Source organism: Lepidothrix coronata, unplaced genomic scaffold (assembly GCF_001604755.1).
Source record: "Lepidothrix coronata isolate B3197 unplaced genomic scaffold, Lepidothrix_coronata-1.0 Scaffold21, whole genome shotgun sequence".
NCBI lineage: Eukaryota > Metazoa > Chordata > Aves > Passeriformes > Pipridae > Lepidothrix > Lepidothrix coronata.
The window spans coordinates 2,526,142-2,546,344 of NW_016690201.1; the positions used below are offsets into that span (position 1 = coordinate 2,526,142).

Here is a 20,203-nt window from a genome sequence, read left to right on the forward strand (position 1 = left end):
ATGCCAGGGCAGTAGGTACTTTGATTGGCTCTTTAGGTCAAATTCTGACTTTTTTAGTGTCAAAGTGAAAAGCAGATAATTTCTGAGGAAGGAGACAGTGCTGACCATTGGTGACCCAGAAATCTTGATCCCTGTAGATCCACTACCAAAGCTGGATCCTGCTGCTTTGCAGCATCTCTCACCTGGCTCTGCTGCCAAGCTTGTGGGCCTGGCTTTTTGAGTGCTGATTAAAGGGCTAAAGTGTTACATTAACTCCAGGGTGAGTAATGGCAGATATACTTTAATTTCTTCTAAAATATTACAGGGTGTTTTTTCAAAACTGACTGTGAAAACTGTGTTTTCTTAATCTGAGATATTTCTTTTAATTACCATTTTTTGTGGACCTGCCAGAGTTTTGCTTTTCTTGGAATATATCTAAAAATAGTTAAAATGCACTTTTGATAATCTTGTTTAGTTCTTTGGAGATAATGCTGCCACATCGGGGTTTTAATAGTTGGAGAAAAAAAGATAATTTTTTCATGAAAAAAGCAGCATTTATAGAATGACAGAATGACAGAATATGATATGGAAGAATATGGAAGAGACCCAGAAGGCTTATTGACTCCAACCCTCAGCCCTGCACAGGACCATCGCCAAGAGTCACACCATGTGCCTGAGAGGAGGGCATTCTCATGGATCTTAATGGCCTGCGTTGTAGATTCTTTTTATATTAAGAGATGATGCTGTTAAAAATGCCAACATTCCCCTTTAATATCACTTGGAGCTTTTACAATTTGCTTAAAAACATAGCATGATTGTACTTTGTCATGAGATCTTCCTTTTCCATTATAAAGTGCCATATGGTCATACATTTTGATTTCTTTCCAGAAGTGTCGCATAAGCTCTGCTTTTGTAATCCTTTGGATTTTCGGTTTGGAGTGGCTCCTTCTCCCTGCCACAGTGTAGGGGCTTTCACATCATCATATCTTATGTTTTCTCTCCACAGCTTCTGCAGAAAAAGACACAATCAAGAATACCTACTCCAAAGTCATGGATGCATATGGACTCTTGGGTGTGCTAAGATTAAACCTTGGTGAGTCAAATATGTAAAACTTCAGTTTTTCATTTGGGAAAGAAAGCTATGCTGCTCCTGTAAAACTGAATCTTTGTAACAGGAACTGGGCTCGTTTGTTTCTATTTGTTTGTTTTGCTTTTTTTTCTTCATGGAGTAACTTACGAGTTTGGAGCACTCCCAGAAATGAGGGAGGGGACAAAAATAACTTCCGTTTTCGCAATCCTTGTTCTTTGCAGTGTAGTTTCGCCTGTTTGTATTTCCTTTTCTTCTGTAGAACTTGGGAACGTGTTCTTCGTGTTGGTTCTTTTTGTACTTTTTTCAGGCAAACAGGTTGTCTGTGTGCCTTGGAGCATGTAAATGCAACCACACCCCACTCCACTGAGACCCATTCTCTTACCTGTGCCCTTTCTTATTTTACAGGAGACACACTGTTACATTACCTGGTTCTAGTAACAGGGTGCATGTCCGTGGGAAAGATTCAGGACTCTGAGGTATTCCGAGTCACTTCCACAGAGTTTGTGTCACTGCGAGTTGACCCCACAGACGAGGATCGTATTTCAGAAGTGCGCAAAGTCTTGAACTCAGGAAACTTCTATTTTGCCTGGTCTGCAACTGGTGTCAGTCTAGACCTGAGCCTCAATGCTCACCGCAGCATGCAGGAGCACACCACTGACAACAGGTTTTTCTGGTGAGTTCGTAGTTGTTTCAGCAGGCATTAGAGTAAGGAATCCTTCTACAGAAGTTTTTATCCTTGTCTTTCCCAGCTGTCACAGGTGCACCCTTCTCCCACAAATCTTGGTGAGATAGAATAGCATTACTTTAACTCTAAGGGCATAAGTATGTTACTAGTGACAGGATGTTTCCATGGCCACTTGGAGTTTCTTAATGGGAAGACACAGATTTTCACTGCTGCTATTATACTTTGATCTTAACAGTTGTCGTGATGTTGTGTTTCAGCTTTAGTTCCTCATTCTTCATCAAGCGTGTCAGCTTTTTTAAACGAATGTGGTAATGAAGCCTTAAATGAAAAAAGATCCTATTTTTGAACATTCTGGATTCCAAAATGGCATGGTGTTTATATATAGTTTCCGAGTGGGTTTCCAACATATGAAAGCACTTCAGAAGTTTTATTTCACAGCACACTGATATTGCTGATTTTGTTGACACAGCAGGTAGGCTCTGCTACAAAGTGCACTTTGCTTGGCTGCTGAACTTGCTATCCTTTTACTGGGTATTTTTGAATAAAGTATAGGTTTTCACACAGAGGATTTTTAGTAAAAGGAATACTGCTTTTCCTGTCGAGAAGCAGCTTAAGTAATGCTGGAAATACACACATGGTCATGGCAGAAATTCTGCTCCCTTCTCTTCAGCTTTTGTTAAAAATGATCTGTGTGTCCATGAACCTTGGAAGGGCACTGAAAACTTGGCAGTATCCTGTTAGAACACCCGAAAAGCTACATACTCCCCCCTCTTTTGTCCAAAATACAAGACACCAAAGCAGCTCTGGCATATGAACCAGTGCTTCTCTACTCTTTGCCACTGTTTTGGTCAGGTGGAGGAATCTGATCAGAGTGAAGTATGAGACAAAATACGTGTATTAAGACAGAAAATAAGCTCAGGTCTTCAGAAACACTACTCCCTTGATGTAGGTTTATAGGACTTGTAGGAACCTTGCTGTTTGTCTCTGCAGTACATAACAACACTTAACCCTGACATTTGTATTTACAGAAACTTGAGAATCAAGTGGCTGTGAATGTATTCCTGGAAGCTTGTCTGGGAAGTGATGTGATATGATGACGTATAATGGAAATAATCAATGTATATTGACAAGAATTTTTCCTCTAGCTTTCTTTTGTGGTGACATGAAACTGAGTGGTGCTTTATCCACCACACAAAGTAACCCTGTCATTGGAATTCTGGCTTGCTTTTTCCAGAGTCTATAATGTTTTGCTTCTCAAAGCAAGGCTGAGCAGAGACATGTAAAAAAGCTTTGAGTGTTGGTTTTTACTGAGTGATGAGCACGGGCTATGAGGGTTATTTTTTAAGGTCATTAAAATTCATAGCATCACTCCATATTCTTATTGTGCAAATGTTTAAGCTGTTCTTATGTAAACTTTGCTATTTCAGGTATATTTAAAAAAGAGCTATATCACAAAACTATAGCATGTTTACTTTCCTTTTCTTATTTGTGGTAGTAGGTGTAAAATGTAAGGAGTTAGTAGTGGGCTTAACAGTTTGACCTGGATTTTATTTCCTCCCAGTTATTTCATGATTATTTTGTCCCTGATAGGAACCAGTCGCTGCATTTACATCTGAAGCACTATGGTGTGAACTGTGATGACTGGCTGCTACGTCTCATGTGTGGAGGAGTGGAGATAAGGACAATTTATGCAGCTCACAAGCAGGCAAAGGCTTGTCTCATTTCACGACTAAGCTGCGAACGGGCTGGCACCAGATTTAACGTCCGGGGAACAAATGATGATGGTCACGTTGCTAATTTTGTTGAAACAGAGCAGGTATGTTAAGCTCCACTGCACATTGGTTGGCTGACAAAGCCAGTGTTAGCACGTGTGTGGTGTGATTTTTACTCTAAATCGACAGATCACAAGTCAAGCCTGTAACCAGCAGATATTGGAATAGTTCCTTTGGTGCTAAATAAGGAGTCTAAGTAGGTTACATAATTCAATGATCTTGGTTTTTAGTGTAGCTTAGGGTAAGGGCACACAGGAGCCTGGGTTGCAGTAGCTTAAGAAGCTGTTATCCATGAGCTGAACTGCTGTGGGTGGCTGTGCTTCCCTTGAGCCTCCTGAGCTGAAAGTCTTACTGAGTTGTTTAAAACCTCTTACTCGTGGCACGGGAGTTACTCAGGCCCAAATAATAAAAGCCCACTGTATTTCCCAACACATTGTGTGAATCGTGATCCTGCGAGGGAGCATGAGAGTGCCACGATTTCTCTTAGGAATTATTCAGAGGGGATAGAGAGAAAAGTCTAGGGAACACAATAAATGTTTGAGCTTTTTTTAGTGGAATATGTAACACGTAAATATATTTTATTTACTCCATGTTTAGTTAAAGCTAAGAAATCTAAAAGATTACACTGTGATCACTATTAACACTATGCTTTTTTTTTTTCCTTAACAGGTGATATATTTAGATGACTCTGTGTCATCTTTCATACAGATTCGAGGATCTGTTCCCTTATTTTGGGAACAGCCAGGCCTGCAGGTAAACAGGAGATAGATTTAATTATAAAAGTAATTTCTAACATGTTTAAAAATACACGAATACAGTAGCCTTTGAGTTCTTCTGCACAGTTCCCTTTCAGGATGAGGTGATTCTTTGGGGGGTTGGTGCTGTGGTGTGACTCACTCAGCGTGCTTCTCTCAAGTCTCTGAATGCTGCTCTGCACACATTTTGAATGTCCCTTACTCTTTAGGTGTTTTCTCTTTGAAGTTCTCAGTTTTTCCTGTTTTAATTAGGTTGTCTAAGGGCATCCAAAGAGACTGTTTTCTTCTGAATTGTTCTTGAGGAGAACTCTTCTCAAGAAGTCAGTAAGGATCAAGAGTTACTGTAATATAACTTCATCTAAGTTTTCTAGAAAGAGGAACTGATTCAGCAGCTACTGCTGTGACACAATTTTTACAGGAAAAGTTAAAAAGAGCTCATGCCTCACAGGGACTCCAGGTTCTTCAGACATATCAGCATTTTGTAATAGAACTGATGAAACATTTACATGCCTTTTACTCAAACCAAGACAAATAATTTAATGTAATTTTCATGTCATAGGTGGGATCCCATCGTGTCAGAATGTCAAGGGGTTTCGAGGCGAATGCACCGGCTTTTGACAGGTGAAAGAACATCTTAGATTTTTGGTAATGCACTACAGATCTCTGGTAAATGCTGCATCACAGACATGGGATGTATTATTTCAAACAGGAGGCTTTGTCTATAAAAATGTGTGATTCAGCAAAGCAGGGAACTCTCTGGTGATCGCTTATGCCTTCGAGTGCTTTGTTGTAAAGTGAATTAAATTTATAGTGAAATATTTTGCAGCATCTCAGTCGGCATTCCAGGTGCTCCTGTTCATTTTCTGCATGCCAGAAGATGACTCTGGAATTTTTCTTCTGTTAACAGGCATTTCCAAACTCTTAAAAATTTATATGGCAAGCAAATTATTGTAAATTTACTTGGGGCAAAAGAAGGGGAGCACATGCTCAGCAAAGCTTTTCAGGTGAGTGTGACAGTTCTCTCACTGTGCATATCCTTGGAGTTTGCTGGTTTGCAATGAAGCTTTTATACAGCCTTTGAAAACCAAAGCAGGAATGCTGTGCTCTGGAGCAACTACCACTGGGAGTTCAAATTTGATTTATCATAACAGTGCTGCTTAAGATATATAATGTGAAATAAATTGTTAAGAACTCTCTGTACAATTTGTGCTTGATTCTGTTCAGATTGGTTACTGTGATGAAAAATTATAACAGCAACGTAATGTTGAGGGATTTTCGGTAATTTTCATATTTATTTAAAAATGTAAATGTTTTTTACACTATAAAATTATGGTTTATGATATTTAATACTGTGATGTTCCTTTCAAATATATTTCTCTTGGAATTAATGGATCTGTTCCTTAACATTTTTTAAAAATCACAAATTAATTATCAATTTAAACCTGAAAGCTGCTTCATGATTAAAAGGAAATGTTTTTTCAGAAGATGTTAACTATAAGTGGCCACTTCCATTAATTCCCACTGGTTAGGTTAAAAATAACTGTCATGGTACAGTTCGTAAATACTGACAGTTTGAGGAGTTCTGTCTGAAGCCAGAGAACATGTCAATAGCCATCTGTTATTTCCCTCTCCCTTTTTCCTATTCCCTTTGTATTGTAGTGGTAGAATATCTTAGGGCATTCAGTGGGATATTTGCTGCATCCAGCTCTCCTGGTAGGAGACAGCAGCGTTCCCAGGTGCCCAACGCTTTGCCAACAAACATTGTGTGAGCACTTCAGGATTTTTCAGTGAATATTAGGGGAAGTTTTACCTAAGAGAAAGCATGTAATAGACAAGATGACTAATAGAACAGCCTTTAAAACATTTTTAGCCTCTTGTTTAGCTCATACTACTCTATGTTCAGATACTGGTATATTTATAAGTTTTTATTCTCTTTTTACAATACCAGAGCCATTTGAAAGCATCTGAACATTCAGCTGATATCAAAATGGTGAACTTCGACTATCATCAGATGGTTAAAGGTGGAAAGGCAGAAAAACTGCACAGTGTGCTTAAACCTCAAGTCCAGAAGTTCTTGGAGTGTGGATTTTTTTATTTCGATGGAAAGGAAGTGAAAAGGTTTGTGTGTATAACTTCTGTATCTTTCCTCAAATTGTGTTGCTGGGGTGGATTTTACCCCTTAGCAAGAAGATAAAAGAGACAAAAATTAAAGGAAAAAAAGTAACTTCAGTTATGGTGTTTTTTATTGTATCCAAGATGATGCTTAACAGCTGAATTATGAGTCACCTATTTTACTCCCATTAAAATTTTTTCTCATTCTGAGTGTGCTCTAAAAATCTTCACAGAAGATCTCTGTGAGACATTGAAGGGACAAGAATTAATTTCAGGCCTTTGACCTCATGATTTAGTCAAAATGGTCAATTGTCATTTTTCTTGCCAGATTAAAGAATGAATATTTTTCCGTTTTCCAGTATAACATTCTCTTTATTTCCCTCAGTGATGGAACGCACCATTTTCTGTGTGCTGCAAAAGTTCATGTTCCGTGCAGTCCTTTTCTGAATCTGTTTGCACCTGGGTTCCCCATTTGAGTGGTTCCTTTCTCTCAAAGAGGGAGTGAGATGCCTGACTTCTGTCCTGCTCTATACTTCTGTCTTTATTCCTGGAGCAAAGGCCGTGCTTGTCTCAGCAGAAGGGGAGTAGGGCTGGAAACAGGCAGCATTCCTGCTCTTCTCCCTTCCACACGAGGTTCTCCCTGAGAAAGAGAGTTGCTGAGTGATGAGGCAATTGTGCCTCATGCAGTGGGAGAGGAGAAGAGAGTTCCAGTGCCACTCTGTGCTCTGGCCTGGCTGTGGGATTAAATCCCCCAAGGACAGGGTTTAGTAGGCCTTAATAGGATTAGATTTAGTTGGAGGGTGCTCAGGTCCCCATCTGCTGCTCGAAATGTCACTGACTGTACTCCAAAAAGCTTTCAAAGCGGTGTGACACTTTGGATTGGGATGGAGATTCAAATAATCACACATCAAAAAGACTGGCAAGAGGCCGAAAGCCAAATAGGCCGTGGCTTGTAATGACTTCAAAAATTGCATTAATGAAAGACACGATTCTAATGTTTGTGAGTTCATGGACCATCTCCTTTGGGGAATGTCAGGCTTTTTTTGTATTTCAGGTCAAATGTGGAGATATTAATGCAAAAAAAAAAAAATAAATCCTGGAGAAAGTTCTTCAAAACTTTGTGTGGTTTATGGTTAGGTCTCCAAGTCCATGTGCTGAAACCTTACTGACTTCATTGGGTGAAGCGTGTAGTGAGAATGACAGAAGTAAGGAATAAGTGGGTGTCATTGGGAGAGTCGTAGGAATTTTGTACTCCTGGCCAAGCAAGCAGTGCATGGATGTTGCCTGACATAATCCTTTTAAGAGCTTTCCAGCAGGAATTACTGGTCTTCTCCCAAAGAAAGCAGAGCAGTTCTGAGGGCCTGAGGGCCTCAAATCTCCCTTGTGGTTTGGGAGGAAAGGCTTATTTTTCATTTTTAATTGGGGAGGAAAGAGAAAGTAATGAGTGGTTGAAATTGGCTTTAGTTTTATCACAAATTCTTCTTACCTTTAGTTTATTTAAACAGAACCAAGAAGTGTCTCTCTCTATATTTTTTTCATTTTTGTTTTAACAAAAGTTATTTCCCTCTGAGATTCTTGGGAAGTATGTTAGCTGAATTATTTGAAAGGGAAGCCTAATCCTGCATAACACTTTAACCAAGCAAGCAAGGAGGATTGCAAAAAACTGAAGCAGAAATGTTATTTGCAGAAAATGTTGTGTACAGTGAGCAGTGCTGCTCTTGGGAGCTCACCTTCTATTCCAGGCACGAACTAACAATACCCTGATTTATTGTCCTGGTTCAGGTCTTCATGTCCCTGTCTTTGTTGAGGAGATAATGTGTTAAATGAGTTATTTCAGTTGTTTTCTCTCTCTGTCTCCCATTGTCCTTGGCACAGATCCCAGAGTGGTACTGTCAGAACCAACTGCCTGGACTGTCTGGATAGAACAAACAGCGTCCAGGCTTTCCTTGGCTTAGAGGTAGGAAAACCACGTCCAACTGATGCTTCTGTGGCACTTAAGCTGTAAAAGCAGTATTAACTTCCCTAAGAAAAGTGAATTAACATGTTTCCCAGATGGCAGTTGGGTTTATAGTGTGATATATTCCTTGTTCTGACTTCTAGAGATCCTCAGCATGTTTAAAAATGAACAGTGATGGGTGCTGTAGGGTCAAAATAAGGAAAATCTTGTTTTCTGAATTTTATATAATTAAAATGCTCTTGTTTTAGCATCTGTAAGAGGAACTTCTGTGAGAACTGTTTGTAGAACAAACATATCCGATTCTAGAATATGTAGTGCTTTGTTGCTGCATTAACACAAGTGTTTTCTGTGGAATAAGAACAAATCTTTATCCACTCTTAAAGTGTACAGCACTTATATGTCAAACTTAGTTTTGCAGCTCTGTTTTTTCCCTTCTTATCTTTTAAGAACTGGATTAATGTAACCTTTTTTTTTCAGACTAGGTGTGCCAAATTTTGAAGTGATGAGAACTAAATTATGATTTAATTATGATTTCAGCTAAAATATGAGAGCTAAAAGTATAAAACTGATTAATAAGAAGGGAAATGGTAAAACCTGAAGAGCTGCTTACCTAAATTTAATATTCTGTTTAAATGAGATACATGAATTCTTACTCTATTTAGCATGGTAGATACTTCAAATAACAAGTGTTGAGCTCTGGATGACCACCTAAAATTGTAAGAGCAAACACCCAATTTCTGAAGCTTCTTTTCTTGTTTATGTCTTCTTAATTTTGTGTGCAAGTTTCCTTTTGTATCTTTTGTTAATTTCCTGACCAACCTTCAGAATTTTGCCTTTGTCATTCTGTGTTCATTGTTTTAAGTTCCTTTTTCTTGCCGTTGGACACCTCAAGGTTTTTAAAGATTTTTTAAAAGCTCTTGAAAATAGATTTTTTTATTTAGTTTGATGAATTTTTAGATGAAAATATTTACAAATCAACCACATAATTATTCTCCTATGTTACTCCCTATCTTTAAAAGAAAACAAAGTGCTGATGCTAAGTTACATGTATGATGCAGCCTTACAAGCATGACATGGTGTCAGTTTGTTCAGAATGATAAATATAAACCAACGATTCGAGGTTTTTTATGCATATGTGCTGAAAAATACAATGTGCCTTTCAATAAATACACTTAAAGATTTTTCCTTTTACAAATGTCGTCTTCAACTGTTGCAGATGCTAACAAAACAGCTGGAGGTATTAGGATTAGCTGAGAAGCCTCAGTTAGTTACTCGCTTTCAGGAAGTTTTCCGATCCATGTGGTCTGTGAATGGAGATTCTGTCAGTAAAATTTATGCTGGAACTGGAGCCCTTGAAGGGAAAGCGAAGGTAAAGTACATTTTCTCAAATGTTTTAACAGTGTTCAGTATGGGTTTTAATAAATTCTGTCATTAATATAGCAACAATGAGATTTTCTTTTTAAAAACGTGCCCTTTCTTTTGGAAATCCTAAAAAAAAAATCCCCCCAAAAACCTAACCAACCAAAACAATTAACATAAAACTGTTGGTTGTGTTGATAACCGGATTTTGTTCCAGTAGATCCCTTTCCAGCCATGCTTCTGCCTCCCAGACAACACTGTTCTGTCTGATAGGATAAGGCTCAAATCTTCCATTTCTTTAGATCATAGTTCAGAAAAATGTATGTTCAAATCAGCTTTGGTTTCTTTGAATGTTTTCACTTTTCTCTCTCTACCTCTCCTGCTGCTGTTTCAGTTCCATTCACTATTTATCCTTTATTTTCTGATGTGTTGGACTGGATGTTGTTGTTCATGCTTTTATTGTTTAAGTGTTGGTAGTAGGTTGCAGCTGGGTGGTTTTTGTTTGCATGTGCCTCCAGCTATTTCTTTTTGGTTTTGCAATTACTAAAAAAAAAAAACCAAATTCAGTTTCTACCCTGCTTCCTATCGTTGTGTTAACAGTTCCCTACTCCATGACAGTGTAATGCTTGGTTTCTTTTCAGCTTGTTTTGTCTTGGTTGATTCCTGAGTTGTTCACATTTTCTAACACTGTCTTTTATTTTTCTTCTCACAATGTTGCTTTTTTTTGTTTCCATAATTCTTTCTCTTACCAGGTGATACCTATCACGACAAACAAATGTTGAACCATAGCAGTTTTTGCCCTTAGTTCCTTCAAAAATATCTTTTCACACCATTCTTATTGTCAGAGAATGTTCTGCTCCTCATTCTGTGTTACATCCTATGTACTCTTAGTCACCTGTTTTGGTTTTTCCATCACTTGCTTGTTCAGACCATTCCAGGGCCCTTTTCTGCACATGTGGGAGGTCCCACAGCAAGATACATAAAAACAAAATAAGTGGAATAGACTTTTTGCTTATTCAACCCTTTATTGGTGCATGCAGGACTTCTTCATTTTGGGAATTGCTTGTATTTTACTGTAGAGTGGAATTTGGTTAAAGATGTTTAGTTTTATTTTCGTACAAAAAATGTCACCCAGACTGTCAGGAAAACTGCAGTAAGTATTTTATGGAGTTTCTCCCCTTTTCTTGACTTTCTCATCCAACCCTCCTTAATTGTTTTCCTAAATTAATGGTTTTCTGCTGTTCACGTGGCTACTTAAATTTTCTACTTTGGAAAATGCACTTACTGTATTTCCATGTCCATTTTTAATGTTTAAAATGCAGAGTAGTAGAGTAGATGTCCTGGTTTCAGCTTGGGGTTAAACCATGACAGTCCATATACTCTGCTGTCTTCGGAATAACACTGGATCCCTGCTCTGGGACAACTGTAATTGGTATCACATCTCCTAAATCAAACACAGCATCCCTGACACAAGTCCCGTTTGTTTAAAGAGGATCTTTAATGCTTGCAAAGCCATATGATACTTGCTCTAGTTTCAACGAAACCTGACCAGGTCACTACTCCATATGCTCTTGAGTACTCTGATAATCTGTTTTAAAATGTAGATTTTTAGTAGTATTCTCATTTTTCAAATGAAAAGTTTGATGCTTGAAATTCTTCCATTTCTTACTCATCAGTTTGATTCTTCAAAGTTCAAGAGTACTTAGAAGTAAAAATATGAAAATTAAAGATAGGAGAAAAATTGTTTTGACCTTAAATGTGTTAATATACGTTTCTATTCTGAAAACCAGTCCCTTTTAAAGTATTACAATACTCATTACATCTAACTCCTTACCTGCTCTTTCTTTTGCTTTCTCTGGGTTCCTTTCAATTAATTGCCTGATTTGTGAACGGTGAGTGTGTTTTTGGATCATAAGTTGTACGTTGTGTGCCAGGAAGGGAGCACATCCCATCAAAATAGTGTGAGCCCTACACCTCATCCACGTTGTCTGCCAAAACTCATGGTGCCAATTTACTTCTACTTAGCCTTGCAAAAAGAGTAGTTTCTTCCTTGTTGTCTAGTACAGTTTGTACAACTAAATCCTGGGGTAGTTTTTTTAAGCTTTTGTCTTTTTTCCTTATGCATTTAAGAGGCCTTCATGAACAGTATCTGTAGCCATTGATTCGTGTCTGTGTTCCTTCTGGGATACTGCATGAGACTTGCATGTTATTTTCAAAAGTTACAGGGTCTTAATAAATTGAAGCTATCTCTGTTTTCAACATGGATATTTCAGAATGTGAATTCTGAACATGTATATGTGCATATACATATATATTCATGTATCATGGTATTTGGACTCAAGTGCTCATCTCTCACTATTTGGGGAAAAGCCCAAAATCCCTATTATGGTCTGTATGTGACACTATATGAAATTAATTTTTGAAGACCTAAGGTTTAGGAAAAAAAATTATTCCCCTCCTTGCAGTGTTTTATTTAATTTCTTTTAAATCTGCTTGTTAGATGTGCCTTGAAGGTATTACTGTGTTGTTTAGCATTTGGGGGTGGGGGGACAGCACACATGGTAGAGTAGGCTCAGGAAACTTTATTTAACACTTAAAGAAGGAAATTGCCTTAGGCTTTAAAATCATTAACACAGTTTACATAGATGCTACTGAATATTGCCAATGTTATTGTGAGCAGTGTCCAACATAAAATATTTTATACATGTTCCTCCCTAACAGGCTGGAAAGCTGAAGGATGGTGCTCGTTCTGTGACCAGAACGATCCAAAATAACTTTTTTGATAGCTCCAAGCAGGAGGCCATTGATGTTTTGTTATTGGGAAATACCCTAAATAGTGATTTAGCAGATAAAGCACGGGCTCTCTTAACCACCAGCAGTTTACGCGGTATGTGTCTTTCAGGATTTTAATCTGTCTCATAACTATTTGGTGTAAGAAAGCTGTATGGAGTTTGTTTTCAAAGCACTATTGGAAGTATAAATGCTGTTTTATGTTCTCTTGGCTTATTAAACAATGAAAGTTACTTCTGCTTTACTAATAGTGCCAAACTAGCATGCTGCAGTAATTTCTTTACCTGTGTGTTATTTGTGGGTGAAATTCTATGTCAAAATCAGAGAGAGATCCACAAGAAATTCTGCTTGTGCAGAGCAGCCATGTGGGACTTGGGGTTCTGGTTCCAGGAAAGTGGTTCCCCTCCTCAGAACAGGGAGCTGAACCAGAATCCTGCATCCCCAAAAAGGTGTGTACCCTCCATGGTCCCCAGGACTACAGTCCCATCCTTCTGTAGGTCTGATGGGCAAGGAAGTAGTGAGTCAGGTGTAGGGCTGTGGTCAGAACACTCTCGTGGGATATAAGAAACAGAGGAGCTCATAGTTGAGTCCTCTTTCCAAGATCCCATGTGTTCTAAATGGTGGGTTATTGCAATGTTTTAGGGATTAATAACGTTCTAAAATTTTCCTTCTAATTTTTTTTCCTTCTCCTGGACACTTCTCCACCTAGAATGAGGAAAAGCGTGTCAAAGCTTTGGCGCAAATCTCTGGCACAAGACAAAAATCCTTGCCCAATTTTAGTCTTCATCTTGTGGGCCCACATCTTCATCCAATGTGGAACCTGAAAGAGTGTTTTTCTCCCATTTCTTTAGCGCAAGGTTTCATGTTATTGTAACTTTCCTTGTATCTGAAACCTGCTAAATCGACCTCACCCCAACATTAGTTGAAACTTGTTTTCATTTCTTCTCACTTTCTCTGGGAATGCAAGCTGTCCTTTCCATATTTGCATCTCCTGGCAGCTGAGGAGCATTAATCCCTTTTCACTGAACAGAATGTGTCTGCATTCGCTGCTAGGTGGCAAATTAACTAGCAGGGTACTTCATCATGTGTAAATCCATTCTTAATAAAGCAAGAAAAGGGAATTTGTTAATCCTGTTGTGAAACTTTGTAGATTTTGCAGCTTAAAAGATGTGCTTTAACTGATGCAAATGGTTATGTATGATAAATTGTGTGTTACAGCATGTTCTCTCGCATATTGCTGGAAAATTCTAAAAAGCAATAACTTATTTGACTAATCTTTTCTTGTTTTCTTCTTGCTGCACCCGTAGTTTCAGAGCAATCATTACAATCAGGTAGAGTATAGTAAATTAAACTGTAAATACCTGACCAACTGTTTTTCTTCTCTGACTTCTTTCTCATGTCTGTGTAATATTTGGTTGTGGGCTTATATTTTCCTGGTAGTGTTTGCATCTGTGCAGTCCTGTGTCCCAACATCCTTTAATCCAAGAAAAGCCCTTTAATCCAAGAAAAGTGAGAATACAAGAGGTGAAAAATGTTGCAGTGTGCTTGGGTGTGAGTTGGAAATGAGGCAACCAATTCTTTGGGTTTTATTTTTTGCAAATGTAGAGGAATTTGCCTTTTTATCTGGTTTAGGAACTTCTGTGTTTTTGTTCAGGGTAAGAGGTAAAATTCTTCAATACAATTTGTGACTTCATCTTATTTGCTGTCAGAATGCTCCACCTGCTTGTATTCTTACAGGAGACAGGCTGATTTGGTACTATCTCCCAGCAAAGGTTAATGCTGCGCTGGAAGGATTTGAAATAACTTGCTGGCACTTGCATTTTGTGGAGCAGAAGTCCAGTCAAACTCCCTGAGATTTAATCACTTCTGCAGGTGACACAAAGGGAAAACGTTTGAGCGTCTCTTTAGGTTAAACTCTCAGTGAAGGCAAAGCTTGAGGAGGGAACTTTTTAGGTAACTCTTCATCTCCTACTTGTAGACATGCCAGTAATATCCTGACCAATGTCCCCGATGTTGAGCTTAAAATATGGAGGATTCAGAAATTCTGAATTTTCTGATTCTTAGTGGAAATTCTCCCTTTTGATGTTACTTAAGCTGTTTACCTGAAGCTGCTTCATTAGGGGGGATAGGATATATACATATTCCATATTTTGAAGGAAGAGCTGCAAGTACTTGTCAGCTGTGTAACGCTTCATCATCTCCTTGTTCCCAGAAACTATTATTGAAAATAAAATATTCCTAATGCTCCTATATGCAGATTTTACTGCATATAGGAAAATATGCAGTAAATTTAATTTTGAGGAAATTAAAATGACCATTTGTCAACTTTGCTTTTTCTATATGTGTTTTACTCTATCTACTTAACTCTTAGTGAGTACCTCAAGAATGAAATCCGACTCATGGGTAATATACACCTGAAATTATCCTATTCACTGGCATTTTGTCAGTGTAAAAAGTGTTTATTGAAATAACCAGTCACATTGTCGTTGATGGTGTTACCTTCTAGCTTATAACTCAGGAAGAGTGATACAAGTCAACTATTTTTTAGCATTTCAAGATTTCACCTGGATACAGATTGCATATATTGAAACATTACTACAGGAATTTGGATGTTGTAATTCCATCAAGTTCAGTTGCACAGAATATCCCCTACAGAATATTAAATTGGCATTCCCTTTGTAGAACTGATTTCCAAATGTCTGCTTGCTTAGTAAGAGCAGCAGTTATTTTTCCTGCAAAATAACAGAAAATGTAATTGATTGGATTTTTGACAGAGTGAGGCACAATTTTTCTGAAAAGATAAATAACTAGAAATGTGTAGGAAAATCATACTTGCAGGAGGCTCAGGAGTTCTGAAAAGCAACTGGTTCACTCAGTATTTGGGAAAACAGATGATTTTAAAAAAAAATATTTATGCTAATTTATAAAAAGTGCCATTTTACAATTTAGAAAGCTTGCTAGTTTAAAGGTAAGAATTGCCAGTTTGTAATAAGCATGTTGTCAGTTCCCTCCTAAAGTTAGACTCTTCACATTAGTAAGGCTCTTCACATTAGGGCTTCATGACAGTGTCAGGAGTTAAATCCAATTTTGCAGCTTTTCTTAGAAGCTGCTGGGTAGCAACTCTGAATGATTTGGAGTAAATATTTAAAATAAAGCTGAAAAGTGCTAAATTTTCAAAAGAAAAAGAAGAAACTGGAGAGAATAATAAGTCCAAACTCTGATACTAAAACTTTCTCAGAGTACTACAAAAGCTACTCTATGCAAACCTTCAGAGCTGCCTGTGATGCTGTTTGGGTTCTTTGGCTACTTGGGTGTGTTGTGGCTACAACACTGCTGAGATTGGTTTCCCCTCAGTGGTCAGGTCCTGGGTTGCTCCTGTCCTTGACCCTTGGCAGCTCTTCAGGCATGTGCTGGACTTGTTGGCTTGAGTTACCTCATGTGTAGGCCCAGTCAGAAGCAGACTCAGTATCTGGCTCTCACCTGAAGTTGTCAAATGTTCTTTTGGCTCCTTGTTGTTTTCTAGGCTTCATTCCCCTGGATTATGATGAGGAAAGCATGATCCCAAGCATGGTCTGCTTGTAGTACCCCCAAGAGACACCAACCAGTTCACTGTCTTTTCTCTATGATTACTGTTCCATGGATATATGGTTTGTTCAGCAGGGAAAGAGCTCACAGCCAACAAATACAATATAATATTTTCTTCTCTTGTTTCCAGTTTGTTTCAAACCCATGAGAGCTAGAGAATCTGTGGTTTTTGTTTTACCCAGGTAGCCAAGGTTCTGTAGCAAATTTAAAGGTGGCAAACTTAAAAAGAATAACTGAAAAGACAGCAGCAGCTCACTAATCATCTTATTTGGGGGATTTCAATGAAAATATTGTGCCCAGTAACTGACTATTTTGCAAGACAGCAACAAGTGAATAGAAGAACTCCATCTAATATTGTTTTTATGATTCTCTCGGAGTCTCATAACCATGAGAGCATTCAAAATAGGTATTTTACCTAAGTGATATTAATTTACCTGACCATTGAATCAGCTGTTTCATTTCTGCGTTTCCCACAATGTCCTTTACACATGTGTTGTTCCTCTCTCTCTCCTGTCTGGCAGATGAAAACAAGGCACAGGGAAAGGCTGGTGGGATAGAGAAATTAATTTAACTGTTTTGAATCCCAGCCTACCTTCCTAACTAAAGCAGAACTTTAGGAATTCAACTGACCTAAAAAATAATTCAGATTTGTTTGGCTTACATAGACATACTCTACACTTCCAGAAAAGAACATATCTGCAAGTTGATTCTGTAATAGAAATTGGATTTCATAAACGTAATCTGTGAAAATGATGTTGGTATGTTTGAAAAATAGTGGTTTCCCTAGAGAATCACAGATAAGGTGAAAGAATGACAGATATTTATAAAACGTGAAAATTATGTTTCCTTCATGTGTTATTTATCTACATATTATTTTGAACAAATTGCTGCTGTTTTTCAGTCAGTCTATGTCCTACCCAGACCAGGAATGTCTGTAAGGGACATTTTCCTCTGGGAAGGCTACTTTCCTCCTCCTTCAGCAGCTTAACTTTCTCCATGTCTGTGCATGTATATGGGAAAGATCTCATTGCCAAGTTTTCTGAAGAAACATTCTGTGTAAAAACAACATCTTTTCAAATGTTTTTGCAGCATCTGTAAAAGTGCTGAAGAGTATGTGTGAGAACTTTTATAAGTATGCAAAACCGAAAAAGATCCGAGTGTGTGTTGGGACGTGGAACGTTAACGGGGGGAAGCAGTTCCGGAGTATTGCCTTCAGAAATCAGACCCTCACTGACTGGCTGCTGGATGCACCAAAGTTAGCTGGGATCCATGAATTCCAAGGTAGCGTTTTTATTCTGTCTTTTTTTTCCCTGAAAACTCCGATTTTCCTAATTAGATCATGAATATTAAAATAGATGTCACAGAAGCATAGAATCTCTTGGGTTAGAAGGGACATTGAACACCATCCAGTCTCACCCCCTGCCATGGGCAGGGACACCTTCCACTAGACCACGATGCTCCAAGCCCTATCCAACCTGGCCTTGGACACTTCCAGGGATGGGGCAGCCGCAGCTTCTCTGGGCAACCTGTGCCAGGATCTCATCACCCTCACAAGGAAGAATTTCTTCCTAAGTAAAGAATTTCTTACTAAAATTAATATATATATGACCTCTTGCTTCTTCAGTTAATTAGAAATGACAAATAGGTATTTTCATGTTTCCCTGCAGATCGCAAAAACAAGCCTGTGGACATATTTGCCATTGGGTTTGAAGAAATGGTGGAGTTAAATGCAGGAAACATTGTGAATGCCAGGTGGGTGTTACAATCCGTACAGGACTAGTTTGGTTGCTGAGCATGTTTTTTGAGTGAAATGTTATTTAAAATTTTGGTTTCTCCTGTTTTGTGCTGGTTTGGATTAGTCTGGATTAGTTTGTTACTGTATTCTGGTTCTCTCTCCCAATTTCTCTGCCAGGATTGCAGACTTCGTCTCAGCTTTCCCTAGCAAAGCTGTGATCACTTAGATCATGTATAATGTAATCTCACGGATCCAAATAGTCAGCACTTGACTATATTTTGGATTGCACCTCCAGCAGCTCCTCAGCTTTTTCCTGTGTTTAATTTATCTCTGGTGTTCTTGTACTGCTGGGGAATAGCAAATCTTGTGAAAATCTTTCAAAAACATGTGTCATTATATAGTGTCTTGCACCAGGTTGTGATCTGGATAAAGCAAGGCTTCCTTTCATCCTGTCAGTTTTCACTGCTATTCCATTAATTACATGGATGTGTTATTGTGGAGTTTGGATTTTTCACCTCTAGTAGAGTGCCTTATGGAAATACATTTTTCCAAGTGGTGGCTGATACCAGTGATAAATGTGTGTGTAGTCCTAGGGCCATATTCCCTTTGCCCATTGTTTTCTCTGCCTGCGTTTCTTGTTTACTGGTAAGCTTTAACTCCTTGGGAAGAGTACCTAAAGCCCATAATGCTGTAACTTTTGCATGGGCTTTTGTCTTGAGTACCAAGTAGCAGCTTGTCATCCCCTGATTTCACACTGTGTCTACTTAATGCTGTTTCCAGGCCTGATATTTTTCATTTATATCCAATGCTAGCTCTAAAACCCGGGGTCTGTTATGCCTCCAAGCAGGCTTCTTCTGGATCTCAGTCCATGGACAACTTTTTTCCAATATTGACTGAGCTGTAGGCTGGGAAGTAACTCCCTAGGAAAATTCTTAAGTTTTGCTCCTGTAATCTAGGCTCAGAAATACGGGAAAGATAATGTTGTCTGTAGTGCTGGGAAAAGTGAAGCAGCATTTGTAGAGGCTGAATTTGAATGATGATGTCATGACAGTCTAGAGCCCATGTCTCTGCTGGGAGACATTTGAGCACCATTCCCAACTTGACTTTGGCTTACTGCCCCAAGAGTTAGTTGAGATCATTGGATGAAGTTTATTCAACTCAGTCAACAGTTCGAAACCTGTTTAATTTGATTTATTTTAAAACTGGCATTTTTCATCTCGCTGCTTAGCACAACCAACCAGAAGCTCTGGGCTGCTGAGCTGCAGAAGACTATCTCAAGAGATTACAAGTATGTGCTCCTGGCCTCTGAGCAGCTGGTGGGTGTCTGCCTCTTCGTGTTCATCAGGCCCCAGCACGCCCCTTTTATCAGGTCAGTGGGCACATCTGTCCCCAGGCTGGGTCACCTCCAGCTCGCCTTGTGTTGCAGGATAACACCCAAATGTACCCAGGAGCATGGGGGGCTCTGAAGCAGTTGTTCCATCTTCTGGGGAAGTGGTTACTTAAATTAATTCTCTTATCTTAGCTTTTAAACGTCTCGTGAGTCACCAAGAAAGCTTGAAAAGCTGAACTTTTGTCCTGTTCAGTAGCTGTTGGCATTTTTTAAAACCAGCCCCATGGCTGAAAGGATGATATAAGAATGTTCTTTTCCCAGCCCACGGTCATACTCAGACGCGCGCGTACCGTGTTTTTGAAAGTTGTTTCACTCTTTCAGGGATGTTGCTGTCGATACTGTGAAGACAGGCATGGGAGGAGCCACTGGGAACAAGGGTGCTGTGGCCATTCGGATGCTGTTCCACACGTCCAGCCTCTGCTTTGTCTGCAGCCACTTTGCTGCAGGGCAGTCCCAGGTTAAAGAGAGAAACGAAGACTTCGTAGAAATTTCTCGCAAACTTGGCTTTCCAATGGTAAGCGAGTGTTCAAATTCCACAATGAATGAGAAGTAAAATGCTTGGGGCTCCAGCATTGTCATCCAAAAGCTCCATTTGTAATTTTCCCCCTCCCCGGATTCCTGTGAAGATCAGATTTCCTTGGGTTAGAGGACTCAGAGATAATTAAGTTCCCATAACTTTTATTAAAATAGGAGACTGCATAAAGAATAGACCTTTCCAGTGCAATGCCTGAGAGAGATGATGAAGCACAAGTTCACTTGCATTAGGAATCAAGGATTTAGCATAGGAAAGAGGCCTTTTAGATCCCTGACATGTGGTAGAACTTTTGTAGGCACTGGAGTTAATCAGCTATGAGAAAAAAATCCGTAGGAAACAGCACTGTTTTCAGTACACGGGAATGATTTTTACTAACAATTCCATGCCATGTTCTCATAAAGGATTATCAAACACCATGTAAATACTTAAAATTTTTATCAGTGCAACAAAGTGCTTCCT

General features: G+C 38.8%; 1 protein-coding gene across 16 annotated transcripts in view; it reads left to right on the forward strand.

Moving 5' to 3' along the window:
- The window catches only part of SYNJ1 (synaptojanin 1), a 54,416-nt gene that overhangs the window by 12,304 nt on the left and 21,909 nt on the right, over nt 1-20,203 (forward strand). For 9 of the 16 annotated variants that reach the window (XM_017807938.1, XM_017807937.1, XM_017807929.1 and 6 more), the window contains exons 3-17: nt 986-1,072; nt 1,475-1,742; nt 3,345-3,570; nt 4,196-4,279; nt 4,841-4,902; nt 5,189-5,285; nt 6,230-6,399; nt 8,269-8,350; nt 9,567-9,719; nt 12,431-12,596; nt 13,807-13,830; nt 17,174-17,365; nt 17,752-17,836; nt 19,048-19,188; nt 19,531-19,723. In XM_017807938.1, coding sequence (XP_017663427.1) covers nt 986-1,072; nt 1,475-1,742; nt 3,345-3,570; nt 4,196-4,279; nt 4,841-4,902; nt 5,189-5,285; nt 6,230-6,399; nt 8,269-8,350; nt 9,567-9,719; nt 12,431-12,596; nt 13,807-13,830; nt 17,174-17,365; nt 17,752-17,836; nt 19,048-19,188; nt 19,531-19,723 — 2,030 coding nt within the window. The remainder of the gene's footprint in view (nt 1-985; nt 1,073-1,474; nt 1,743-3,344; nt 3,571-4,195; nt 4,280-4,840; nt 4,903-5,188; nt 5,286-6,229; nt 6,400-8,268; nt 8,351-9,566; nt 9,720-12,430; nt 12,597-13,806; nt 13,831-17,173; nt 17,366-17,751; nt 17,837-19,047; nt 19,189-19,530; nt 19,724-20,203) is intronic. The other 7 variants (XM_017807939.1, XM_017807940.1, XM_017807926.1 and 4 more) reach the window with 2 other exon arrangements.